Here is a 27,814-nt window from a genome sequence, read left to right as displayed (position 1 = left end):
TCTTACCTTCAAAATCTTTACTATTCATTTTGAGATTTGCTGTTCAAGTTTCATATCAATATACACTGAGGGCCAAAGCACCACCTGATAACACAGTATCTGTACATGAAATAACTTCTTGTGTTACCGAAAGTACATTCCTAAATGGCCTAATGTCAAGCCCAAGCTCACAAAGAAAGTGCTCTTTGCTGTTGCTTATGCCGTAACTTGGGAATTTTGTTTAATGCTCTGCATTAATGAGGGAGCTTCTTAGGATAATATTACAACACAGAGTGCAAGAAACACCAGAGAGGTCAAGGCAGTTCTATTAGCTGTCATCTAACACAGAAATATTTTCCTTGAATCCCATTAAAGCTTCCTCCTTTTCTTTGTTCTGCTTTTTGAAGGCTGTAGGTGCCCAAATTTCCCTACCAATAATTTCTGTTTTTGACTTGGCAGCATAATCATATTAGACTTGAGAGGAAAAAAAAAATCACCTTGGCAATGTCTTTTCAGAGGTTTTTTACAAATGATATTTTGTTAGGATAAATTATACTGGGCAGGCTCTTTAACTAAGCAAAAACAAATCCACTTGTTACCAAATGACCTGAGTAGTATTTTTTAAAGGGAACCTATCTGGAAAGTGTTATACTCTTTAAAGGAACATTTTATTAAGATGGAAAATATGAAACAGAAGGGTAATTAGACAAGTAAGTTGCTCTTTGCTACTCCTGCTGATAGGGTAAACTCAGAAGACTCTCAGAGTTCCTGTTGCCATATATAAATCAAAACTCAAGCTGTGGTTGTAGCAAAACAGTTCTGGGATAATTTTTCTTTATATCCTGGGGCCTCAGGACAACTGATTGGAGAGAGAAAGTAGTGGCTAAATGAATAAATGTATAATCTCTGCTCTGTCTTATGTGTATGTGTGCACATACCCAAAAGAAACTGCCATGTCTAAATTAGAAGATGGGAATAGGAAATATAATCTCTGGATTGTGATAAATAAAAAAATAGGGCCTCTGAACAAAGAATCCCCTAATGAGAAAGAAGAGGAGTTGCTGCTACTTCCACCTTCCCACCATCCTTCCACTCAAAGATTTCTCAAACATAAGTCACTTTAGTATCTGCAGGGAGTAAAAATTAATAATAAAATCAGTTAAACAACATAAAAGATAAAAAAACAAAGATTTCCTGAATGCCATTTTAGTCCTATTATCAATCCATGAATCAGAGTGGAAGACGAAGGCCTTCTATTCCGCAGAGACTGGCAATTCAGGTGGATTTTAACTGCCTTTGTCAAGCCACAGGATTCCAGGGAGGCACAGGTGACATGACCCATTTAAGACACAGTGTCTGACACCTTGCCACTCTGATCTCCACGGTCCGGTCCTGATTCCCATCACCTTCTCAAACTCAAAATCCGTCCAATGAGGCTGCTCAGTTATCTCACGAAGACCTGTCCTGGACCCATCCCCATCATTATCTTCCTCTTCAGCAGCCTCATCAAACTCTAGTTGAGAAGCTTGGTTTTCTCAGCTCAGCATGCTAAGGAAAAGTCTCTTCCTAATGAATGTAACTTACATATATCCCTCAGGCTCAACCCCCCCTTGTTAACACACGCAGACTCATACTCTGCTGCTTCCCGAAATGTCTGGGATTCTTTCCCATTGCTGCCACCCCCAGATGAAGACTCCAGGCCATTGCTGGCCTGCTGTGCTGCAATGCAGGCAATCAGCCCAAGTCTGGAACAGAACTGAAGCTCAGCAAACTTGGGGAAGGAAGAAAAGTATGAAGCAGGAAAAGACCCTTTATTTGGGCAAGGCTGCAGCACAGCTTGATCCAGATGCAGCATGGGCCCGGGAATATGACAGACCTGACTTTTAATCCAATCCCCCCTTCATCTGCAGGGAGACTTCGGGCAAGTCACTCAAACTCTCTGGACTGCAGGTTCTTCATCCGATTAATGAGAATCTAACATCCAGGGTCCTACTTTTCTATACTGGGTAAAAACTTCCAGTTCTGGGATAATTTTTCTTTGTATCCTGGGGCCTCAGGAAAACCCACAAAAATTCAAGGTACGATGTAAGCATTTCACATTGTATATCAACTCATATGATTATGATTAAATCATAACATGTGCCCTTTCCATATGAATGCTGACTTATTCCAAAAGCTGATTCCCAACTCTGCTTTTACTTTACCTAAAGTGAGGACTCACAATTCTAGCACATTGTTTACATGGCCCACCTGGAATCTTTGTGCTTTGTATTTAAAAGAAAAAATGTGCATAGATAACGTTGAGCACTTCTGTAATTGAAAGATATTTTAGAGAAGTTAAATCAGCTACTTGGGAGGCTGAAGTGAGTGGACTCCTTAAGCCCAGGAGTTCGAGGATGATTATAATCATGCCACTGCCCTTTATAGCCTGGGTGATAGAGCAAGACCCGCTCTCTGAAAAATAAACACACAGGTAAAAAATAGGTCAAATTGAACATGAAGATAAAAAACGGGTATCAAAAAATATAAGTATTTTATTTGTTTTGTTTTAATGACTTGTTGTTCCCTCCAGAGGAAGCATTTAGAAGGCATTTAAAATTGCATAAGCTTACTCTTCTCTCCTGCTCCTGTCAATATTTTTGTTTCAAAAATGAATAACACTTCAAATAAAATCTGACTAATAGCAATCACAACGATCTGTGATAAGATTTCAGAGGCTCACAGAAATAAAACTGTGCTGATTACACTTCAATATATTGACAAGAGATGTTAGGAAATGTGAAAAAAATAGAGCAAAAGTTTTTCAAACACAAGCAAAAATACATAATCAATACCTGAGTTCCTAAGTAGTTAAATACCATTTAATTGCTCCACTGTTCCAACCACTACCATGTCTGTTAACTTAGAAAAAGTAACCTACTTCCTGCTCTTCTACAAGGACGCGAAGCACTGGGAAAATTTTCAGTTAAGAGAATTTTTACAAAACGGCACAATTCATTACCCACAGCTATCAAATCCTAGTTGGGCGGTGCCTGTGGCTCAAAAGGTTAGGACTCAGGCCCCATATGCCAGAGGTAGTGGGTTCAAACCCAGCCCCGGCCAAAAAAACTACAAAAAAAAAAAAAAATCGTAGTTCCAGCCTCCTCCATACCATCATGATCACAGTTATAAGTATCTTTGTGTCATAGATGGGATAAGGTTCCTATAGGCATTATATCTTTTTTTTTTTTTTTACTAAAATTTATATAATTTTAGAATGGAAAGGGCAAGAAAGAAGGTACTCTAACTGCTCCCCTGAACATATGGAAGTGAAGGCTGTTAGAGCTTAACAGACTTGCCAAAATCATGGCGTTTGGTAGTGGAGAAATTGGAATGAAAAGTGAAAGCATGATATTAATATTTGCCAGATACTTGTGAGAAGCTCGATTAATATTGTTGAAGTTTATTAAACCTTACTTCCATCTTGTGATTTTTCTCCCCCACTATGCTCTGATACCAAAATTTCCTCAGGAAAAGGTAATGCTCCTGGACAAAGGACATACGGGAAACTTCTATACCTTCCCAGATGAAGGTATTTTGCTGTGAACTTAAAATTACTTTTGAGAAAGTCTTTAAAAACCAAAACAGAAAAGAAAACCCACAAAAAGTCAAGGCACAACGTAAGCACGTCACGTTGTATATCAACTCAGTCCACTGAGCCCCATAAATTCATCAATGTACACAGTTATGATTTAACAGAAAAAATTCACATACAGAAAAAAATGTAAGATACATTGCCATTTTAAAATACTATGTGATATCTCTTTTCCAAATTTGCACATTTTATAGAACTGACGGGAGTTTCTGAATCCCATGTATAGCATTAGCTTTCTTCAGTTAGATTTGGTCTTACAAAACACTGAATATACACATCAATAAATTCTGAGATTAAAAACTGAATTAAAAAAAAATCCAAGGCATGTTTGCTATATTTCTTCTTGCACACTTTAAAATGTGTATGATCTGTCCATTTTCTTTGCTAAAACCTCGCCCTCCCCACCGTCCTCCTCTTCCTTTTCCTATACTTTCTTTTTCTTCCAAGACAAAGAAGTAAGTTCTCCTTTCTGAAGCTAAACCGGGAATTAAATTCTTTGCCTCTAATATTGTGAAAACTTCTGCTTGGGTGAAAGTTCCTTTTTGTTTGTATACTATTGTCTCTCTTCACTTGACCAAAGGTCATATATTAATGACTAAATTTCCTCGTGACTTATCTCAGCAAATTTTCACTTAATTGACGTGCTTCTATAAAGTTTGGAAAGCACCTCCAAGGTTATCAACATTGCCGAATAGTCACATAGCGTACATGAACTTGGGTTAATCCAGCTAATCAAGCTCATGTTGTTTCCCACCAACCCTGAGCCAGACCCTATGTCTTTATTAGATCTCTTGGTCCTACAAAACCCCCACAAGGTAAGTTCTATCTTCATTCTCATATTTACCAATACATAGGCTGAAGCAGTAAGTGTTACAGAAGTTATATAACTCTCCCTAGGTCTAGGAGGTAGAACAGCCCGGGCCTGAATGAATCTAGGTTCTAAAGCTTGAACCTACTTGTATATCAACTCATTCACTATTGTGACGTCTTTAGTCACAATAGCTAATGCTGATCTGGTCCTCCCTCTGAGACCACGCAGTGTGCTAAGCACTTAACTTAGGTATCTTATTAGATATTCACAACACTATCTGCAAATGTCACTATTAGTACCATCACGTTACAGATGAGGAAATGAGAGATATGAAAAGTTAAGTAACAGTTTTCTTAAAGGCAAAGTAAAAAGCACACTTTCTTGGCATGGAATAACTAAACTGCTCCTCCGCGTTGCCCTGATTCATCTGCCCCATATATGCTGACTGGCCCGGCTAGAGACTATAACGTGCATAAAGGCGAATCTTTTGCTCACCTGCAAGAGTAAAAGAAAAATATTGTGTTGCCAAGGTGAAACTCGTTGTGCCAATAAACATCAAAATACCCTGCAATCCTTTGATCAATGAATTCCATACCTAAATAATTATTGCTTTCATAAAATGTCTCCGTTTGCTACTGACAGAGAGCAAACTGAACCAGTATGTCCTGCAATAGCCTTTAAATAACCAAGGAGAGCGATCAAAATAAAAATAAATCTTGACCAGATTTATAGGTACACCTTGATTAGTTCTTGTTTTCGCCTTCAAATAAGCAATACCTGAAAAAAAAATGAAAGGGAATGTTGAGACCAGATATCATGTAATAGATGGGTTTTCTCTGACATACACTACAGTATAATGCTGAAAAAATAATGCTGGCCCATCATTCCTGATGCTTACCAGTTAAGTAGAGCAGAGAGAGAAACAGAGGGGGTTTTTCAGGATGCTGAATGGTACCCACACTTGGATTTGAACCAATTATCATTTGTTTAGCTCTACTTCTCAAAGTTTTGTTATGGTGTAGCATTTTGTTATTTTCTCTGAAGACACTATTTTTGTCTTTTGGCCTCAACTAGTAACAATTCTTTGACTCAAAAATTGTAATGTTGAAACCAAATGTAGTTCACTCAGATACAATTCTGTTGCCGGCTAATGAAAAAAACAGATCTTATAATAATTTAATTATGCAAAACATGCTACAAAGGTCATTGTTTACCCATGAAGCCATCCCTTCCCTTTCCCACTCCCACCAACATTCAGATATCTTATCAAAGTGAAATGCCTCAATTAGTAGAAATGCCAGCCCATAAAGCTAAGGAATTATTTTTCTCAAAAGAGTAAAATTCTCGTTTTTTCTATAAACTACCTTTTTAGTGAAAACCTCTTCGTTTCCCTCAGGCAACACTTTATCTAGGATGGATTTGGCTACCTGAATAAAAATACTTGTTAAAGGAAAGACAGTTCCCATCAAAGCTGCTGAAATCTGATTTCATTTCAGATTCTAGAACTAATGTTGTTTTTTGTTTAAATAGATTTTGTCTGTCAATTTCCAGACCTGCTGTGCCATCAGCCTGTATGGACTGCTGTGGTCAACACGGGGGTTGTAGCACCAAATTTTATTATGGACTGGTAATTGAATTGAACAGGTTTACATTTGAATAGATTTACTGCGTCATGATCTCTGACATACTGCATGGGACTGAAATCCCTCTCCATCCATAAAGATACATTTAAGATGGTATCATTCCATCCAGGCTCAGAAAAAGTCTTGAGCCAAGGAGATGGCCAAACATAATTGTCCATTTATATGCAGGGTGTAATGCAATATTTCACTACATTTTTTTAAGTATAAAATAAAAAAAATATTCCTTATTTACTCCCAACCATCCCGTCCTTTGTATTTTGGGGGATGGTGCTTTACAGAGTGATATTTTGCCATTGATGGGAAAGTGGGCATTAGAAATAAAGGAGAATAAATTATTATTTGACTATATCAGCAAATTCTCTTGAAAACAGGTCCACTAAAGGCTTGATATCAGCAACTGAAGAGGCGTAAGTCACAGATCAGCACCTCCCACTTACTTTCACCAACAATGTTTAATTAAACACAGTTCACACTTCACACTCTTACCACCCTTCAGGACGGCTCTTGCCTGAAAGCCTGATGGGAAAAATTATTTAGGGGAAAACAGGGTTTTTTTTTTTCTTTTTCTTCCTTCTTAAATTTGGAAGGACAAATAGGTAAGTAAATTATAGTAGTAAAATCAAAGTAACAAAAAAATTCTGTCTTTTTAGAAATGCAGGTATGTCTCCATGTACTTTTTAGTTTTTGAAAGTAAAATATAAATCTGGGACACACCAATACAATGTATCCATTCATATGTTACTCTTCGAAGATTTTGATTTGCTTTTTGAAATAATTCCTCAGTCTTCAAGGTTTGAAACTGCTCTTCATTAGAAGCCTTTTTGAATGGGAGCATTAGTTTAGTTGGTCTCTATGTAGCCCAAGTCAGTGACACTATTAAATGTAATGAAGACCAAACGTTGACCATCAACCAACTTATTGCTATGCTTTTAAAAACTTTTTGTTGCCCAACCACAGGGTTTGAGGCAATGATTATGATCAAGTGTTCCTCCTCATAAAAGTAAGCTACCACCCTCACCCTAAGTAGATGGAAAACTTTTTGTCATGTGGGTAGGCGGCTATTGTTGGATTTTTATTTATGTGTTTTTCCATTATCGAAATTGTTCTTTTGGCAATTCCGCATAAGTTTTCTCTAGGAAGAACAACCACACCTTTCTTTTTTGCTGCTATCAGTGGATCCTGGAATAGTGCTTTGCACATAGGAGGACCTTAATAAATACTCAGCAAATGGAATATAAATGCAAAACATAGTAACTGTGAAAAATCCTAATAGTGCCAAAGGCTGTCAGGGTAAAAAGGACCCCCATCCTTATTTTTATTCACCAGTGTGACCGTTACCAGTCTTTGGGCATCTTTCCTCCACCTCACCATGCGCATACCATCACCCTTGGGTTCTTTTCTAACCATCTATCTACACACACACATATAAATTGAATCATACTACTGAAAATCTTGCTTTTTACATATACTTTTTTTTCTCGGCGATATATCTCTATCATCTTTTCATAAAGTTTTATTGTATACTTTTTTGTTCATAGCTCCTTTTCAAGAAAGAGCCAAGTTGAAGCCTAGGAGAAGAATTTGAATGGGTCTTCCTTGTTCCTAGTGGACAAGTAAAAGGGAGAAATGCAGCATGAATTCCATGGGTCTGAATATGAACTACAACATTTCGTAAAAATCTTAGAATAAGAACAAGCCAGAAAAAACTGTGAGACCTAGTCATGCCGCACACCCATAGAAACCATTGTTCATTCTTGGTGAAATAACTCTCGAGTCTATTTGGATTTAAAAGTTAAAAAATAGGGTAGGGCGCCGGCCCCATATGCTGGAGGTGGCAGGTTCAAACCTAGCCCTGGCCAAAAACTGCAAAAAAAACCCCCCAAAAATAGGAGATCTCCAGTGACAACAAAACATACAAACTAACAGGGTGAATTTCAAGAACAAAGCATATTTCTATGATGGGACAAAAGCTACACACTTAAATATTTAATCTAATTTTCTATTGAATTTTCATTACCAACTTTTCCTTACTTTATAACACTATTTTAAACTCTGAGGAATTTTCTGAAGAGAAGGAAACAAAACTCTAAATGGATTATGTAAAATGCACATTTATAAAAAAATACATGCTCAGAAATACATTTAAAAAACCCTAATTGGTAAGGCCTCACAAACAAAAGAACAATATTTCCCCATCTCCAGGCCAAAATGTTAGTTTCACTAGAAATGTTGAAATGTAAAAATATTTCAGGACCCTTCACATTTATGGAATAGCCGAATGATGTCTGGAATCAGTAGGTCCAGTTCCTGGCCCCTCCATTTATTAACTGTGTGAGTTTAGGCAACAATTTGTTTAGTGCAGAATACACGGTCACTGTTATTATTCTGTGTTTGTTGTTATCCCCTACTGAAAGCAAATGGAACGCAATTTTAATATCACCTTGCAGGTTTTTTATAATAGAAAATACACCTAAAAAGTAAGGCCGGAGGGTGGTGCCTGCGGCTCAAAGGAGTAGGGTACTGCCCCCATATGCCGGAGGTGGTGGGTTCAAACCCAGCCCTGGCCAAAAAACTGCAAAAAAACAAAAACAAAAACAAAAACAAACAAACAAAAAAAGTAAGGTTGGAAAAGAATAAAGAGTGCTTTAAACCCAAGATTAATTGAGAGAAAAAAAAAAGAAAAAAGAAACTCTGTGAACCAAGTAATGAAAAGAAAAACAAAAAGTCAATACAATAGCCTTTTGGTTTGTCTTCACTTTATCTTCTTCAAATTGTAAAGATAAAAAGACCCAAATTGCCAAGCATACCTGGTGGGTTTAGCTGAACCAATCAGGTGTGTCCTGCCTTGACCCATCCTGTAAATGTGAAGCAGTTAGCCAGGAGGTAACAGAAAGTTCAGGTGCAAAGAAAGAGATACTCTGCCATCAGATTCAGGGTACTCAGTGTTACCCCTTCTTTTTCTGGTTTCTCTAAAATTGGTGTAATTCACGTGCATGGAGGAAAGTAAAACTCAGTGGAAATCAACTTGGGGGAAGGGCGCACAAACCTACCAAATGCGTACTGTGAACGTGACTTGGGTGACGGGCACCCCATAACTGGGATTCAAGCATTACAAAAGTGATCCACGTAACCTAAAACATCTGTACTCCCTTAAGATTTTGAAATTAAAAACATAAATAAATAAAATAAAATGTTGAAAGGGCAGCCACTAAGAATGAAGTCCTGAAGACCCTATTACGTGGATGAATCTTGACAACATTATGCTCAGTGAAAGGGAGCAGGGCCTTTCACACAGGCCACCCACTGCATGATTCCACATACATGAGATACTCAGAACAGCCAAATCTATGAGACAGAGAGTGGACACAGAGTTGCTGGGGGTGAAGGAGGAGGGCCTGGGGAGTGCCTGCTAATGAATGTGAAATTCCCTTTGGGGGTGATGAAAACATCCTAAGTGTAAGTAGGAGTGATGGTTCTATTCTTGCATGTATGCTGAAAAAACACTGAATTGTATACTTAAAAATAGTAATTTTTATGATCTATGAATTATATCTCAGTAAAGGTATTCTTTTTTTTTTTTTTTTTTTTGTAGAGACAGAGTCTCACTGTACCGCCCTGGGGTAGAGTGCCATGGCGTCACACGGCTCACAGCAACCTCTAACTCTTGGGCTTACGCGATTCTCTTGCCTCAGCCTCCCGAGCAGCTGGGACTACAGGCGCCCGCCACAACGCCCGGCTATTTTTTTGTTGCAGTTTGGCCGGGCCGGGTTTGAACCCGCCACCCTCAGCATATGGGGCCGGCGCCCTACTCACTGAGCCACAGGTGCCGCCCAGTAAAGGTATTCTTAAACAATAATAAATTTTTTTGAGAGGCTTCTATAAAAATTTTGTATATCAATATGTTGAGATGGAGAAGTCAAAATTGAATTAGGCAACAAAGTGCTGAAGTTTTATTTTAAAAATAAATCAATAAAAATAAAATAAAATGGGAGCAATCCCCAGGCCCACTGCCCTCCGCACCAGGCCCACAGCGCAGGGACAGCACAGTGCCTTACCTTCTTTCAGCATGCCCACTTTTAAACACTTCATGAAGCGGCAAGCCTGGCAGGATTTACGTCTGCGCTTTGTGATCTCACATTCGTTTGTGGCAGGGCAGCTATATTCTATATTGCCTAAAATACAGAGTTTGAAGAAAAGAAGTAGTTAGATTTGCTAAACTCAGAAAATATTAGCCTCCCAAAGGCAATGTTAAGTCTATTATACTAACCACCCCCCCCCAAAAAAAAGGTATTAATAAGGTGAGATTTCATGATGAGTGTCAGAAACAACAGCAAATCAGATGCCGGGCGGTGATCACTTTAGTACACACTGAATCAGGAGAAGACTTACAGTGAAGCTCTGATTAAGTTTACAATTCGCCTTTAAAACATTATGCTTACACCAGGCACAGTGGCACACATGTAATCCTAGCACTTTGGGAGGCTGAAGTGAGTGGATCCCTTGAGCTGAGGAGCTTGAGACCAGCCTGAGCAAGAGCAAGACCCTATCTCTAAAAAGTGGCTGGGTGCTGTGGTGGGCACCTGTAGTTCTGTCTACTTGGGAGGCTGAGGCAGAAGGATCCTTTGAACCCATGAGTTTGAGGCTGCTGTGAGCTGTGATGCTACAACACTCTACTGAGGGTGACAAAGTAAGCCTCTGTCTCAAAAAACAAACAAAAAAAAAACATTATATTTAGTCCACCCATGCCAGGTAACAGTCTTCCAGAAACTTAAGATCCAAAAGCAATTTCAAAGTAGATTATGTTTATTGAAACACAAACCTCAAAACTGTATTCTTAGATCGTCAATCCTCGATTTCTTTTGTTTGCTAAAGCTTTGGTGCACTGAGCCTATTGTCTTTCTGACACTGAACGACATAAACCTCACTGTGACAAATGATCAGCAGGCTTATTTGGGACGTTATGGCAAGTTCCTAGAGGGCAAGGACAGAAATGACACAGTTCTTGCCGCAAGGGCTTCCCAGAGCCTTCTAATGATTTTCCAGGAGCTTGGAAAATGCTCCTGATGATGATGATGAAGATGGTGGTGACGATGAAGATGGTCATCACAGTCATCACCATCCTGTTTGTTACATTATTTACATAATTCCAAATACTTAACCTCTATGATGTTATTAAAAAGAACAAAGTGTTACAAAATAACTTTCATATCAGACCATACATCATTTATGGTAGTATCCACATATATAACATTGTCAGTATGTAACAAGAAGATGCAAATGTGAAACTTTTCAATTACCACAAGTGGCAGTGTGTGGGATGTGCTGTGGGCCTCCCTGCAGCTTTGTGAAGAAGCTGCCTTCAAAATAAAGCCTCTTTCCCCGATCAGCTCTGTCACACAGTGCTTGAAGGTCTTTCGTTACTTCCTAACCCTTTCCCCTGGTGATTAAGTGCATTAGTATCTTAATGAAAATGCATTCTGTTTATTGCCCTCTTGGGAAGGGGGAGGTCATCACACCAAATGCATAAATTGTCATCAGAGACGGTCCGAGCATAATTGCAATTTTGCTGCCCCGTGTTTGCAATAGTCAGGTCCGTCCAAGTCCCCTGAAAGATACGCAGAGTCTAGTAATTAGCATACAGTCTGCCTGGGACCACAGCATTGATGAAATATTTCAGAGTTAATCACACTTTGTAAACACTGATTTATATTGACTACCTTTCTCCAGACTGATGTCTCCTCATTAAATATCACATTAGTGGATTGCAGGATTGTGCAAAGACTCAACTACTCAGCAACTGCTAATTCAACAGGAAGTAATACCTTCACCACTTAGAACTGCTGAACACTGGTTAAGGATGCACGACATGAAAAAATAAGTCCACACATTATAACTTGAGATAAGCCTATCAAAATTGTTTGACTAAATTAGCATTCTAATTCAGGGAGTTCATAATAATAAAAGCAACTGCCTTTTAGCGTGAGGTTAAATAATAAGGGTGTATTAATTGCATCAACAGAAGCATACACCATCACCTTCATCAGAGATTCTACTGAAAATCAAGGGTAAGTAGAAGGAGCCAGAGTGCCTGGGTCATGGCTAAGAACAAAAGGATTTAGCATCTGAACTTCAGAAGAACCACTCTTCACTTCAGAGTTTCTTTAGCCACCCCTGGAAAATTCATTTCGCATCAAAAGAGCGCTGCTAGTAATTTTCTAAGGGTTAATTAGTATTCCACCACCAGATGCTTCCACACCATACAGTCCCCCCCACCCCCCACATATTTATTTAAAAAGAAGCCCAGGTCTTTGCTCTGTTAGGAAAGACTAAACAATGACCAGTTAGAAGGATCAGGAAAAAAAAAAAGTCTGCTAAACAGGCTTTCTGTGCTTCTTTGTGCTTGGAAAGTGAATATGAAGCAATACTTCCTTCACTCTGTCACGTTAAGGCATGAGTACTAGTCCCACACCTTTAACTCAGTGCTGGAAACTTCCACCAGGATGATCCACCATCACAAAGAAATGTTATCTTTCTTTTCAAACTTGTTTTTTCACGTCCTCTTTGAAAACTGCATCCCCATCCTTCATCTCACCATTTTTCTGACAGGAACGTCCAGCAGGCAGTGTGAGCTCACACCAGGAACGTCCAGCAGGCAGTGTGAGCTCACACCAGGAACGTCCAGTAGGCAGTGTGAGCTCACACCTGGACGACCGAAGTTCCCTCCCTCCTGGGCGCGGTGCCCGCACCCGACCCACCCTAATCCACACTGCATCCCACTACCAGGTTCTTCTCCCTGTGACGCCTTTCATCCCGTCACTACCCTATTTTTTTTTTTTTTTTTGTAGAGACAGAGTCTCACTTTATGGCCCTTGGTAGAGTGCCGTGGCCTCACACAGCTCACAGCAACCTCCAACTCCTGGGCTTAAGCGATTCTCTTGCCTCAGCCTCCCGAGTAGCTGGGACCACAGGCGCCCGCCACAACGCCCAGCTATTTTTTTTTTTTTTTTGGTTGCAGTTTGGCCGGGGCCGGGTTTGAACCTGCCACCCTCGGTACATGGGGCCGGCGCCCCACCAACGGAGCCACAGGCGCCGCCCTACTACCCTATTTTTTATAGAATCAATAGATTTCTGTACCCTCCTGAATTAAATGTAAAATATTATACTAGCAAACATCATCTTCTCCCAATCTCTCACCTACTTTTCCAGCAATATAACAATTATTGCTTCACACGAACTTTCCAAAGCAGCCAATATGATTTATTCATTTTGTGAAGTGCCCTTCAGATCCCTCTGAGAATGGTCTTTCTCTGTCACTCTTTGCCTCTTAAAATTATCTCTAAGGCCCCATGTTCACCTCCAATTCCAATCAAATTTTTCATGAAAACTTCTCAGACAATTCTAGCAGGAAATGTTTTCTCGGTTCTCAGTTTTACGTACTCTGAGACAGGCTGTATTTTGTGACACTTTTTCCCATCCACACTACTCATCAAAGTAGAATACAAGAGGACAGAGACCGTTTCTTATGCAATATAAAAATCTTGCACCAAAAATTATAAAAATATCCCTATAACAACTTAATATTTTCTTGTTATCTCATGCTATCATTATGCACATCATTCATGGTGTTATAATGTAGTTAATGCCATAGGATCCAGTGAGTTGCACGTCCCATGGAGAAGCGGTATTAATAAGACTAAGAAACCCACTCCACAAACGATCAAAAATAGAAGAAAACTGAGTTAATTTTTCAAAACCTTGAAAAGTAGCTTTGACAAAAAACAAAAATGGGGGGGGAGGGGTATGGAAGGGAGAGAGAATCCAAAAGAATACCAAAGCTTCTGGCGAGTATAGTGTAAAAAGAAAAAAAAAAAAACATCTAAGAGGCATTAAAGGAAATAAAAGTGCATCCTGATATGAATAGGATAAAAAGAAAAAATAATATATGATAACAGACAATACTAAAAGAGTTATATGGTCTTATCTTACTATAATACTCATTATTGACAAAATAGATGATCTCAGAAATGCTGCCACACTGGGGAGAATATTTAGGACTGATTCAATAATAGTAGGTAAATCTATGAATGACTCTTTCATGAGAAATTGGGTAAAGATTGTTAAATTTCTTCAAAGAGCAGGAAGGAATTTGTGAAATTGCTACATACAAGTTTTAGATCACACGGAAAGAAGTAATATAGTTTCTAACCATTGCATTCTATAATAATTCAATGACAAAGAGAAACATAAACACGGGAGTTTTAATAGTGCCTTAGAATGAATTCTTGAGGGAAGAGCCTGAATTATTCTTTGCTAAATACTCAGTGCTTATCAAGGAGCCTGGAACTTGGTACCAAGGCTTATTTGGGATAGAGATGGTTCCTGATCCTGAGGAGTCCACGGTCAGAAATGAGACAAGACATGTAAACAAACAACAACACAGCTCAGTGTGTGGTATGCAGTTCAGGATGCTGGAGAGGCATAACGTGTGTACACACAAACACACATTTCCACAAACACAGAGATTGTATTTAGGGCGGTCAGCAGATTCTTCACACAGGAGCAAATGCTTGACTATTTTGTGAAAATACATATACATGGCTACATTGGGGTAAATCAATTTTCCCAAAGCTATAGCAAATGCAAAAACATGGTGAGTGAAAAAGCTCACCATGTATGGATGGAAAACAGTGGTCCTAAGTGTTTTATACAAATGGTATATTTTCAGCTTAAGAGTATATAGAAACTGCTTACGGTGCATTGGGTCTGTTTCACTAATACTCTATTTCAATAAAGTTAATTCATGCATATACATGATAATCTTGATTTCACTAAGTAACTCTGTTGTATATCTTGAAAAACAAATCAACATCATTCTAAATAACTTATTTGCTGGAGGAAAGCCTCTCTAATTTCCACTCCCTCCCATTGAGTTAGTTCATTGTTGGTGGCTGTCATCGCCCACCCAACTAAGTCTTTGATCTGTGTTAGCATCTACAGAGATTGTGCCCTTGAAAAACCTTCTCCGATGCTTTCTTATGCAATAAAGAAAGCATTTTATCCTAAAAAAAAAAAAAAAAAAGTGCTGCCCCAAGCACCTAGGAAACAATGTTAGGTCTATTTTGGTAATGGTTCAAAGGCATTACTCTCAGTAGACCGTAAGATCTCTATGGGGCACTTGTTTTCCTTCGGTTTTGCTAGAAATGGGAACTAGACAAAATATTTCCAATAGCAACTGTGGGCACCTGGAATGTTAACCCTGGACAGACATTCAGGGGATGCAGACGTTATTGTTCACAGCACTGGATTCTCACTGCAGACACGGCGTTTTCTTGGATTATAGCTTGCTATTTTCTGGGACACATTTGTTAGATGGCACCAGGGACTGAACTGGGCAGCTACTGATGACACGGCTGGAATTTTCCCAGTTTTGTCAATAGCTGGGGAAGTCTGCTCTGCTGCAGAGGGAACCAAATCATCATGGAAGCTCTGGGTTTTTAAACCAGGCTGACAAGGATGATAGAGCAATTTATAACATCTCCTGGCAGCTTTTCAGAAAGTCCTGGGCTCTGATTACTTAGTTCAGAGTCTTTTGTACAATTAGTTTGCAGGCAATATAATTTTCTCACTTACTGCTTAATAGAATCTTGCAGCTAGCTGGCGGAGAGAATAACAGGGTGTATGTAAAACTCCAGCCTGGAGTGCCAGTGGATAATTTGTATATTCCTTTCAGTCACTTAATGGACTTTTACAGTTTGGCAGTGAAGGGGCTGAATGATGTAAATTAGTACGGCATTTCAAAATAAAAATATATGTCAAATTTTTACTCCTGATTCACATCACTCCCACACAGTAATGATGCATTCCGATTTATGTAGTTCCTAAGAGTTGCCTTCTTTTTTCATATATGTAGACATCATAATTGTAAAGCCAATTTGAAAGCATTTGTATATTTCCCTCAATTGTTTTAATTTTATTAGCAGAAGCAAATGTCTTGAGATGACCCATGGGGCACTCTGAGTAGGGTTTATCCAATTGTTTTTCAACATTAAGTGATTTAAAAATAATGCGATTTGCTTTGGTAACAATTACAGAGCATTGAAAACATTCAGGCAAATAATCTGTAGTATTTCTGTTTTAAACGCCTTAAAATTATAAACAAAAAAAAAAACAAGAAATAAAAAAAGAAAACATTCTCTTTATATATATAGAAGCAAAGGTTTTTCCATTTTTACAACGATACTTCTTTGCTTCCTTTTTCTTCTTGTTTTCAATGACCAATTGTTTCTAACCACTATTTTGCTTATTTCCACCTGAAAAAGAAAGTAATACTATCTATAGCTGGGGTTAATATTACAGAATAATGATTTGTTATATATCTGTAACTTGAAAAAGTCATAATTGCATCAATGCATACATAAGTTAAAAGAGCCATATTTTTCAAAGACTATGCCAAAATTAGACTTTAAATAAGTTATATATGGATACTATACCTGATCCCAAAGATTCCATAAAACACTTTTTGATGCTTCCTTTAGAATTGCCAAGAGAGTCACTTTACAAGTTATAAAGGAGGGGAGGGACTACAGTGTGACCTCACTTTCACTCAAAACATCTACTGCCCTCACTGTCATGACACAATGCCAAATGATTTTTTTCCCATTACTAAATTTTAATTCTACCCTCAAAGGTCAAAGATTTGCCATCACTGAAGCTATTTCAAGAATCTGCCTTGTGCTCTAAAAGAGGATTCCCAAAAATACAACAAGGATTGGCAGTGTCAGACCACTAATGGGACCCTAGACCACATGCCAAGTGTAGGTTCTGGCACATTGAGGTGGGAGGAGAGAAGTGTCACAGCAGGCTCCTAGTTACAGCTGGCTCTTATCAAAGCAATTTCAGATGTAGGGTTATGCCAACAGTCTCGTGTTCATTGCGTCTATATCATCCCTCTAATCCCTAAAAATTGAGGTGGGGGAGAACAGGTAGGTACAGAAAAGACATTTTGCTGTTGGATTCTTTAACATTATATAGGACCAAATTCCGATACTCATAAACATAGCATGCAAGAGACACTAATAGTATGCTGGCACAAATTGCTATCTTTTCAAGGGGAGGCTCAGACTTAACTCCCCAATGGAAATGGAGGTTGCTTTGCCTTTAAGGAAAAAAGATTGGAAGGAAACCCACAAGCAGGTCTCCTTTCCCCCTAAGCACAGACCTAGAGACTGAGACCACACCTCCGGTGTCATCCTGTGGGGACTTGTGTTTGGGAGAGTCACTGAGGCTGCAGCTGTATAACCTGCAGGGAGGTTATACAGAGACCACCTCCCTGTATAACATATCTAACAATAAGATTATATTTCCCCATGGTAGAAATAAAAAAAAAAAGGTTACTATTTTAAAATGCTGTAAAACGGGGGTAAATTATTTGGCCTTGGGTTTCTCCCAGTTGAAACAAGATACATCTTGCCTTGGTTTCCCCCAAATTTCCTTTATTCACTAAATGCCAGGCACTATGCCCATTCACCTAAAAGAAAAGATGGGGGAAGAAATCCTTGTCTGCCTGTCCTGTGTCCATCCTTAGCTACTGTGTGGCACATGGTTAAGGAAAACATCTGAGGAGGAATGAGACAGGAGAAAAGGGGGAGAAAGAAAACCGCAGATGGGTGTCCAAATTCCAGCTTAGCCATTTTATATTAGCTGTGTGCACTTGAACCAGTTACCTTATTAGCCTCACTCTGCTAAAGTACAATAGAGGAATAATTATATCTGCTTTATAACACTGTAAAGATTATGTGAAACGAAGGTGTTAAAATCATATATATATTTGTTTTTTGTCCCCATTTGGGGAAAAAAGGGGAGAAACAGATGATGTGGGAAGATTGCTTGAACTCAGGAGTTCAATACCAGCCTAAGCGAAAGTGACCCCCCAGTCTCTACAAAAAATAGAAAAATTCCTCAGGTATAGTGGTACCCACCTGTAGTCCAAGCTGCTCAGGAGGCTGAAGCAGGAAGATCTGTCTTGAGCCCTGGAGTTTGAGGTTGCAGAGAGCTATGATGACGCCCCTGCACTCTACCTTGAGTGACAGAGAGACCCTGTCTCCAAAGGAGCAGGGGTGGGGGGTGCGGGGTGGGTATTTTAAGATCCCATTCCCATTGATTATTGTAAACCTTGACTCTAAAACTGTAATCAGGGGCTGGGAATATTAAATAACTTCCTCTGATTGACACAAGAGTTTGAAAATGGACATGGTGTCATTCATTCAGGGAAATGGAAAGAGAATTTTTGTCTTTCCAACAAATCCAGAGAGACCACTTAACTATGTTTTACAGATATTGAGGAGAAAAGGAAAACTTAGTCATTTTGTGAAATACCACACTGTGGAAGAAGTGAATTTCTAGGACATGAACCACATCTTCTCATGAATCCTGCCTTGGAGCTCATAAAGCACCTGCCATGGGGGTAATCGGATTATAACTAAGAGTAAAACATCTGCAAACCTCTTCACAAATCGTAGCCCAGGCTTATCTCTTTCCATGGTCTCAGGTCAGCTCCTCCCTCTATCTCGAGCCCACCCCTCACTCCTGGACAGCAACATCTCTCTCTTGCTGACCCTCAACATGTGCTACCTTTATCATGTCTTTAGTGAAACTCGCCCAGTGCTCACAGGACTGAGTGAGGGGTCTTGGTGGGTACAACTAGCTCATCTCACACTTACCTTTCAAGTGAATTCTCTCACCACTGAACATATTTTATTACATGTCTATTGAGTTGCGTTCCTCCTGTCCCCACTGTATATATTCCATTGTTCTTATTTCATTTTAGAGGGGTCTCGCTGTGTTCCCAGACCGGTCTTGAATTCCTGGGTTCAAGCAATTCTCCCGCCTCCGCATCCGGAGTAGCTGGGATTGCAGGCACCTCACACCTGCCCCACCTGTACATTCCTTGAGGGCATCTAGCACTTTCCCCCTTCAGAATCCCAGGTCTCAGGGTGTCCAGACAAGTTAGTGACCCAGAGGAAACACTCATTTGTCAACTTAATTTTTAGCATTTCTATTCTTCATTCCTCAATTTTAGTATTTAGCCCCAAATTGTTCATTACAGAACTAGAATAAAACTGATAGCAATCCACTGATAATATATCATTTATCATAAAGCAACACAGATTTATAGGGCATTGGATTCCGAAGAGCTCCTAAATTCCAGTTGCTGCAGCCCCCTGTTTATGTGGAAGATCATGGAAGGGTGAATATATGTTGGCTTGCCTGTGATCACTAGACCCTCCCTATGATTCCTCATCCCTCTCTTTACAAGAAGATGGGGTAGGTAATTGCAGAAATGAGGCTAAAGCTAAGGTACTCCATCATCTAGTCCCATGGTCCTTAAATGCACCTATGAAAAGTTAGGTACCGGTATGTAAGAACCCTGCAAGGGTCAGGCACACTTGGATGTACTTTATATACGGGGTGTTCATAAAGTTTGTGTGCATTGTAAAATAGTTTTACTTTGTAAATTGCATGCTAACTACTTTATTGCATATGAACTCCTGGTTTACAGATTAAAGATTTAAGGCAGAGAGAGTAAAAGGTAAGATGCCCAGAATCATAGAGCTAACAACTGCTAGAGCCAGGATTTGAACCCAGGCAGTCTGCATCCAGAGTCTGTGCTCTCCAAAGGCAATGCCACTTAACTCTCATCTTTCACAGGTAATTAACTGAATGCTGTTTAGAATAAAAATAAAAAATGAAAATTTTATCTTCCAATAGGGTGCTTTGCGTAGCTGTTTGTTGTTGCTGTTGCTGCTGGGTGGAAAGGAAATTGTGATGCCTGACACAGGAGCCTGAGAGTGACGGGATAAGGGTGGGCCTTGGCAGCGTCCGACTCACCATGCAAGGGCAGCTGTGGGACAGGATAGGGTTGCTCTCAGAGAACGGAATCTCTCAACACCTCAAAAAGAAATCCCTCAACTTGTCTCTCTACCACTATGGTTTGTGGTCAGTTTAATTCCACAGAAACCAAACAGAGCATGTCACCAAAGCAACAGGTGTCAGGTGGCACACAATGTTTTAACAATCCCAAAATAAGGCTATTGTTCACGGTAGGAAAAAAATTAATCCATCCTCAGGAGGGCGTGTTCTGAGATGCATTCAAAAGGGAATGGTAAGTGCACAGTAAAAATACACTCCCTGGTGAAAATAATGGAGAATATAAATCCAAGGTATATAGAAATTCGATGTTCTTAGCTTTGATGTGATAGTATCTTCCTGGAAAAGGCAACTGTTCTCCTGCAGTGTAGAATGCAAATCCTACGTGATGGGTACAGCGCTTCATCTTAGTTTGTAAGCTCCTACGGTACATGGACCATGTCACAACAGCCCCCTAAAAGAGCTCGCTTTTCAGCCACAAAAGAAGTATATTATCTGAACTCACCATAAACTCCAAACTGGCTGTGCTCAGTATTCAATATCAATTTTTTGATATTTTCCCCTACCTACGAATGTTAAACAACTTTGCCTATCTCTCTTTTAGAACATACAACTTAAAAAAAAAAAAAGGTTTGTTGACAATCTCTTGGTAAGAAAAAATGGTAATCAAGTCTAATACATCTATTTTATTTGAATAGTAAAAGTTTCAGTGTGTACATTTTGCAGTGACAGTGACAGACTACTATAATAAGTCAGTATGACAAATACAGAGGCATTTGGATCATACCCTAATTGTGACAAAAGCAGTTGACTCTTAAAAATAGAAATTTTAATTCTTGAGATTTTGCTTGCACCTTAAGTAGATAAAAGCAAGCATTTACTTTCCCAATGTCCCTCAGTGTTGCTGTTCTACTGGCGTAAAAGAGAAATTGGTATCAGAGTTTTCCTTTAAGATCAAACCCATATATTCAACAAATATCTGGGCCTTTAAAATTAACAGTGATTGGGGGAACTCCTTCTTGAAATAAGTAGTGGTAAGTATGTGTAAACTGCTAGAGGCACTATAACATACTGATTATGAACTAACATCCTGGAGTCAAACTTGGCTCAAGTTTTGCTTGGTATTAACGATTTTCTGTGTGATTCTGGGTCAGTTTTTAAATGTAAAATTACTTTCATCAAGAATGAACTGAGGACAGGACATGACCATTGATCCATTATGAGGTTGCCATTAAAAGTAAGTATGACCTGCTGGGCACAGCAGCTCATGCCTGAACTCCTAACACTCTGGGAGGCAGAGCCAGGAGGATCAATTGAGCTCTTGAGTTCTAGACCAGCCTGAGCAAGAGTGAGACCCTGTCTCCACTGAAAATAGAAAACCTAGCCAGGCATTGTAGGTAGGTGCCTGTAGTCCCAGATACTTGGGAGGCTGAGGCAAGAGTATCTCTTGAGTCCAAGGGTTTCAGGTTGCTGCGAGCTATTATGCCAGGACACTCTACCCAGGGCAACAGAATAAGACTTTGTCTCAAAAAAAAATTTTTTTTTTCAGTAATATCATGTATTTAGATTCTCAGCAGAGGGACGAGAGTGAACACTGGTCGTCAATCATAGGTACACGTGGAAACTATACTCAGGGAAGGGACACAGGAGAAAGAGTTAAGAGGAACTCCAGTAGAGGCCGGTCCTGAGCACAGAAGGAAGGAAGGGCTAGACGGAGAATTCCTTCTGGCCTGCGCTCGTCAACAGAGGCCGGGACCTGAGGCCTGAGGAAAAGGCCCTGTGTGAGAAACACAAGCAGACCTGCCAACCACGTGCCACGCGGGCCTGGGCATAGGAGGAGGAGGAACATTCAAAGAAGAGTAATTACCCCAGGAGTCAGGGAACTCGGGCAGGCCTCTGGCTGGATTTATTATGGAATAAAACAAGGAAAGGTCAGAGGAGAACAATGACAGCTCCTAACACAGAGTTTGTGTCTGAAGGTTTCCTCTGAAATAAAACCTGTCCACCTGAACCGTCTGCGCTGATAGCGATGACAGGAAAGTGCCTTGCGTTTCCTCAGAGAGGAAGACTGGGAAAGGGAAACACAGGAAAACGTGGCCGGGAGAGTGGGCAATTCCTGTTCAGTGATCGTCTGGAGGAGCTCAGGCAGCAATGCTTCCTCCCAGTCACTCTGACTCCCTCACAGAGGAGCAGGTCTGATTAATGAGCTGGTTCGTAAAAGCCCAGATCACATAGATTTTGGTACCTGCAGGTCATTCATTCTCTGTATGACTCCGTAACTCCAGCTGTTACAGCACAAAAGCAGCCAGTCTGTACAAGAAAAGGTGTGGCTGTGGTGTCCCAACAAAACATTCTGGGTTTTTTTTTTTTGCAGTTTTAGCCGGGGCCGGGCTTGAACTCGCCACCCCTGGTATATGGGGCCGGCGCCCTGCTCCTTGAGCCACAGGCACCGCCCCCAACAAAACGTTCTTCAGCAAAGTGGATTTTGCCCATAGGTCTTGGTTTAGCTATCTCTGTTCTCAACAGTATGGACACAAGGTTACAATGACAAAAATATTTTGTGATCTACCCATTATGTCCTTTCTTGCTCCCAACCCTGTAAGGTAGCTTCCCACAAGTTAGGTACAAAAATTTAAAAAAGGAAATCTTTATAAACTGCAATATCTAAGACAGTCAAATGGAAAAATGAGTTAGAGGACTTTTGCTTTAAGTATATGCAAAATTTTAAATTCTGTATTCTTCATATGGAACAGTCTGAAGACTCCGAAAGACAGTGTGTCTGCCCCAGAACCAGGGAGGTATCTTGGGAGGAGTGAAGACACTTTGGAGGCACAAGAAAAGGGAAAGTACACTCAAGGACAAAATGTTAGGCAGGATTCACTCCTTTGAAGATTCTTGTGCTTGTGTCCCTAAAATGGAAACTTTGTAAACAGTATGCACTGAAAAGAAATGGATATCAGAAAAATGCATATCATAAAAATATCAAAAATGCACATCAAAAAAAATGGATATCAGAATGCAGATTTGGGATCAGATTTACCCTACAATGTACACTAAGATTTTACCATCTAAATTCCAAATTAATGAATATTTCCTTTTACTAAATTCAATTATTCTGTCTGGTATTACTCAGAGATGCCCTAAAAAGAGACACATATATAAAATAATAGCCATGTCTTCAGGTCTACTCAAAGCAAGATAAAACTGGATTTAATTCCAAAGAATATAACTTCTTTTGTTTAAAAAAATAAAAGTTAAAAAAGAAAATTTCTCCTTCTAACTAGAATTCAAGAAGACAAAAATAAAAGGTAATTGAATCTAAATGGCCTTCTGATGTGTTCACAACATTTATGCAAGTGGATAATCTTTCTCACATGAAAATGGGAGGAGAAAGCAGCCTTTTTCTTCCTAAAATCAAGAATTAAAGAGTATTATTAGTGGAGTGTGGAGATAGATCATTAGGATCAGTCTAAGGCAGTGGTTCTCAACTCCTCCTAATGCCGTGACCCTTTAATACAGTTCCTCATGCTGTGGTGACCCCCAACCATAAAATTATTTTCATTGCTATTTCATAACTGTTATTTTGCTAATATTATGAATCGTAATGTAAATATCTGATATGCAGGAGACCCCCAAAGGGGTTGCGACCCACAGGTTGAGAACCACTTGTCTAAGGCAAACAGCCAAAAAACAGGGTGGAGAAATGGATGTTAGTGAATAAAAATCTAGGGAGCTGAGGGAGGAAACTGATAAGGAGGTACTGAAGAACCCTCAAAATTCACACTTAAGGAATTTCTGAAAATGAATTTCAAAAGGTTAGCTATTTTTAAGACTTAGTTTTGACTGCCTCTTTTCTAAAAACCTTTAATATTATCTAATCATCATAACATTTGGAATATTCTTAATTTCCCATTTTTATTTTAATAACTTAATGGAAAATTTTGCCCAGGGGCTAAAATCTCTCAAGAAATAGAATAACCTAAAATTATTTGATAATTCCAAAGCTTTTACAATATATGATACAGTATAAAGAGGGGGTTAAGAGCACAGGCTCTAGGTTCAAATTTTCTGGGACCCAGTTAATCTTTGGGCCATGAATTCTCTGTGCCTTACTTTCCATATCCAAAAAAAAGATAATTTAATAACAGCAGTATCTACTTCACTGGGATGATGTAAGAATTAAATAAGATAATTAATACAAAAACAATATGTGGCACATAAAAATTAAAATTTTCATTATTATTGTAAGGTAAATGAATATATTCATTATTATTATTATAAATTAACAAATTCTTCACCATTACTGGTATAAAGGTATTGCGTTGAAATCAGCAGGCTAAAAACAACTATGTACATTATCCACATAGGTAATAACTTGTGGATAGGCCCAAGGATATAAAAACTTTTCAAATTTAGGGTAGATCTCAAACCCCTCAAAAATGTTTAAACATCAGGGGAGTCATTATAAGAAAAAAACAGGAAATAGCAGATGCTAGAAAGAATACAGAGAAATTGGAACTCTTATGCTCTATTAATTGGAATATAAAATGGTGCACCACTATGGAAAACAGTATAGAGGTTCCTCAAAAAATTAAAATATTTGGGAGACCAAGTCAGGAGGATTGCCTGAACCCGGGAATAAGTTACGATGACACTACTGTTCTCTAACCCAGGAAACTGAGCAAGTGATGATCCATCACCCCCACTTCTTAGGTCAAGAATATATCCAAAATAACTACAAGTAGCATCTTCAAGAAACACTTGTACAACCATGTTCACTGTAATGTTATGTACAATAGCCCAGAGGTAGAAACAACCTCAATGTCCATCAATGGATGGATAAAGAAAATGTGGTGTATACCAAAGGACAATTAGAGTAGTGGTTTCACTTTCAGATATTTCAGTTACCCAAGGGACAGCACAATGAGAAATTTTGAGAGAAAGAGAAACCTAATTCACATAACTTTTATTATAGCATATTGTTATAATGGCTTTATTTTATTATTGTTGTTATTAATCTCTTATTGTGCCTAATTTATACATTATACTATATCATGGGCAGGGCATGGTAGCTCACGCCTGTAATCCTAGCACTCTGGGAGGTCAAGGTGGTTGGATCGCCTGAGCTCAGGAGTTTGAGGCCAGACTGAGCAAAGCGAGACCCCATCTCTACTAAACACAAAAAAACTAACTGGCCCTTGTGGCGGGCACCTGTAGTCCCAGCTACTCGGGAGGCTGAGATAAGAGGGTCTCTTTAGCTAAAGAGTTTGAGATTGCTGTGAGTTATGACGCCATGACACTCAACCCCAGGGTGACAAAGACTCTCGTGTCAAGAACAAAAAACAAATCTATATCATGGATATGTATGTACAAGAAAAAAACAGAGTATATAGAGAGTGCAATATTATCCTGGCATGTGGCACCCACTGGGAGTGGTCCTGGACTACATACCCCACAGACAAGGGGGCACTACTGTACTGTATTGTACTGATGAAATCTGTCACACACAACATGGGTGAACCTTGAGGACATCACACTAAGTGAAAGAAACCAGTCACCAAAAGACAAATACTGCGTGATTCTACCTACATGAGGTATCTAGAGGAGCCAACCTCATAGAAACGGGGAGCAGAACAGCGGCAGCTTGAAGGCATGGGGAAACAGAGCTATTTTTTAATGAGTAAGAGTTTCACTCTCACAAGATGAAAAGTTGCACAACAATGAGCCCATAGTTAACACCAATGTACTATACACATAAACATGGCTAGGAGGGCAAATTTTATGTTATGTGTAAATATTTCTTTTAAATGTACTTTTTTCCTTTTTGAGACAGAGTCTCACTGATGTTGCTCTCAGTAGAGTGCTGTGGCATCACAGCTCACAGCAACCTCAAACTCTTGGGCTTAAGCAATTCTCTTGCCTCAGCCTCCCAAGGAGCTGGGACTACAGGCACCTGCCACAACACCCGGCTATTTTTTTGTTGTAGTTGTCATTGTTGGTTAGCTGGCTCGGGCTGGGTTCAAACCTGCCAGGCTTGGTGCATATGGCCGGTGCCCTAACTACTGTGCTACGAGTGCTGAGCCTGGAGCCTGTACTTTTTCTTTTTTTTTGAGGCAGAGTCTCCCTCTGTTGTCCAGGCTAGGGTACAGTGGCATCATAGTAACCTCACAGCTCCCATCCAACTCTTCCTGTCTCAGCCTCCTGAGTAGCTGGAATTATAGGTGTGCTCTACCATGGTCAGCTATTTTAATTTTTTTTAATTTGTTAGAGACAAGGTCCCTTCTGTTGCCCAGGCTGGTCTCAAAGTTCTGGGCTTAAAAGATCCCCACGCCTAGGACTCCCAAAGTGCTGAGATTACAGGTAAGCACCATCATGCCCAGGCATTTTACTTACTCGTTCTACATACAAACACTAAAACCTTTCACCTACGCCCTTCACCTAATTTTGCTTTTGTGTGATACTTTTAAATTGTATAAAGAGCTCCAATGACTAGGCCTTCACATTATTGAAATTCCATTATCGACAACTTTAAAAGAAAGTGAATTAACATAGTTTATAACTTGAGAGAATTCATGTACTTTACAACTTCTGAGACATTATCTAAGTTTATCAAGTACTCCATCAGAAAATGAATTATTATCAAGTTAAAAAAACAAAACAATTCTGACCCATGCCATTCATTTGTGTCAAAATTCTGAACCCCATCCCACCGTATCTCACAACTCACCTACCACCTTGTCTTTTAACAAGAACTGGTGTTCTCATTCCTACAGATTTAGCAAATCGTATGGAGCCATATACTTCTACAACTCATTCCAAAAACAAAACTCACCCATATTAAAAGGAACTCCTGACGAAAGAACTCTCATCTCCCCTTTCTGCTTTCCATCTTACATTTAATGTGAGCATTCTAAAATGCTATAACTGGGGTTAGCCACAACTAAGTTCGAGTTTTCTCCAGTAATGGCTTTTATTGTATAATTCTTTTAATGTACGTATAAAAACATGCCCTTTGAAAAATACAAAGGACAGAAAGTATCATCCCTATGATTTTGTACTCCAGAGTGTAATATGCACATATGTTGCTCTGTAGACTGAGGCTACTCTCGGGAGGTCTGGACGAAACAGCCTTATGTTCATGACTTGGTTCTGGGTTAAGGGAGGGTAAGAAGAAATTAAGGAAAGCTGTTAGAAAGTTAAGAGACCACTGATGCCTTTGTGAGGAGTTTATCTTGTAATCAAAGAACAGCCTCCACGACCTTCATCAAAACTAACAGACCTCAGAGAATGGACGGCAGGTCCTGGGGAAGGTCCAGTGACCTGCAGGCAGCGTCAGCCACACACTCTCTAAGATGTCCTATCGCAAATGTAAAATTCCACCTCACAAAAAGGGAGGAAAGTCAATGGTATTTTTATAAGAATTAATTAGAAGTGATCTGTGAAGTCCTTCAGGCTGGAATATATGAACAACAAAAACTACTTTCTGGAGAGTTACTCACTGGCAGAGCCTATGGATTCAACAGGTTGTAAGTTGGGGCCGGCTCAGAAAAGAAAATTACCAAGAACATCCTTGACAGAAATGTCCACACAAGGATTCCTTTCCATAAGAGAGTGACTGAATTAGGAGTAGGTATGTTTCAACAGCCCAATTGGGTCAGGATAGAAATGTTACCACACTACAACCAGAAAAGGCACCAGGTCTTGATGCTGATTTCATCCACAGTCAGCACCTGAAGGGCAGCTTAACTTCCATGCTACTAGAACTTCCAAGAACACTGGCTCAGGTGAGCCACGGGTAATTTATTTTATTTTCTAAATGCA

General features: G+C 39.5%; 1 protein-coding gene across 9 annotated transcripts in view; it reads right to left on the bottom strand.

Moving 5' to 3' along the window:
* Window positions 1-27,814, bottom strand: part of ESRRG (estrogen related receptor gamma) — a 660,395-nt gene that overhangs the window by 149,429 nt on the left and 483,152 nt on the right. For all 9 annotated transcript variants that reach the window (XM_053607443.1, XM_053607440.1, XM_053607447.1 and 6 more), the window contains one exon: window positions 10,123-10,239. In XM_053607443.1, coding sequence (XP_053463418.1) covers window positions 10,123-10,239 — 117 coding nt within the window. The remainder of the gene's footprint in view (window positions 1-10,122; window positions 10,240-27,814) is intronic.

Source organism: Nycticebus coucang, chromosome 10 (genome assembly GCF_027406575.1).
Source record: "Nycticebus coucang isolate mNycCou1 chromosome 10, mNycCou1.pri, whole genome shotgun sequence".
NCBI lineage: Eukaryota > Metazoa > Chordata > Mammalia > Primates > Lorisidae > Nycticebus > Nycticebus coucang.
The sequence above is the reverse complement of the archived record's forward strand: the minus strand, read 5'-3'. Positions and strand labels throughout refer to the sequence as shown.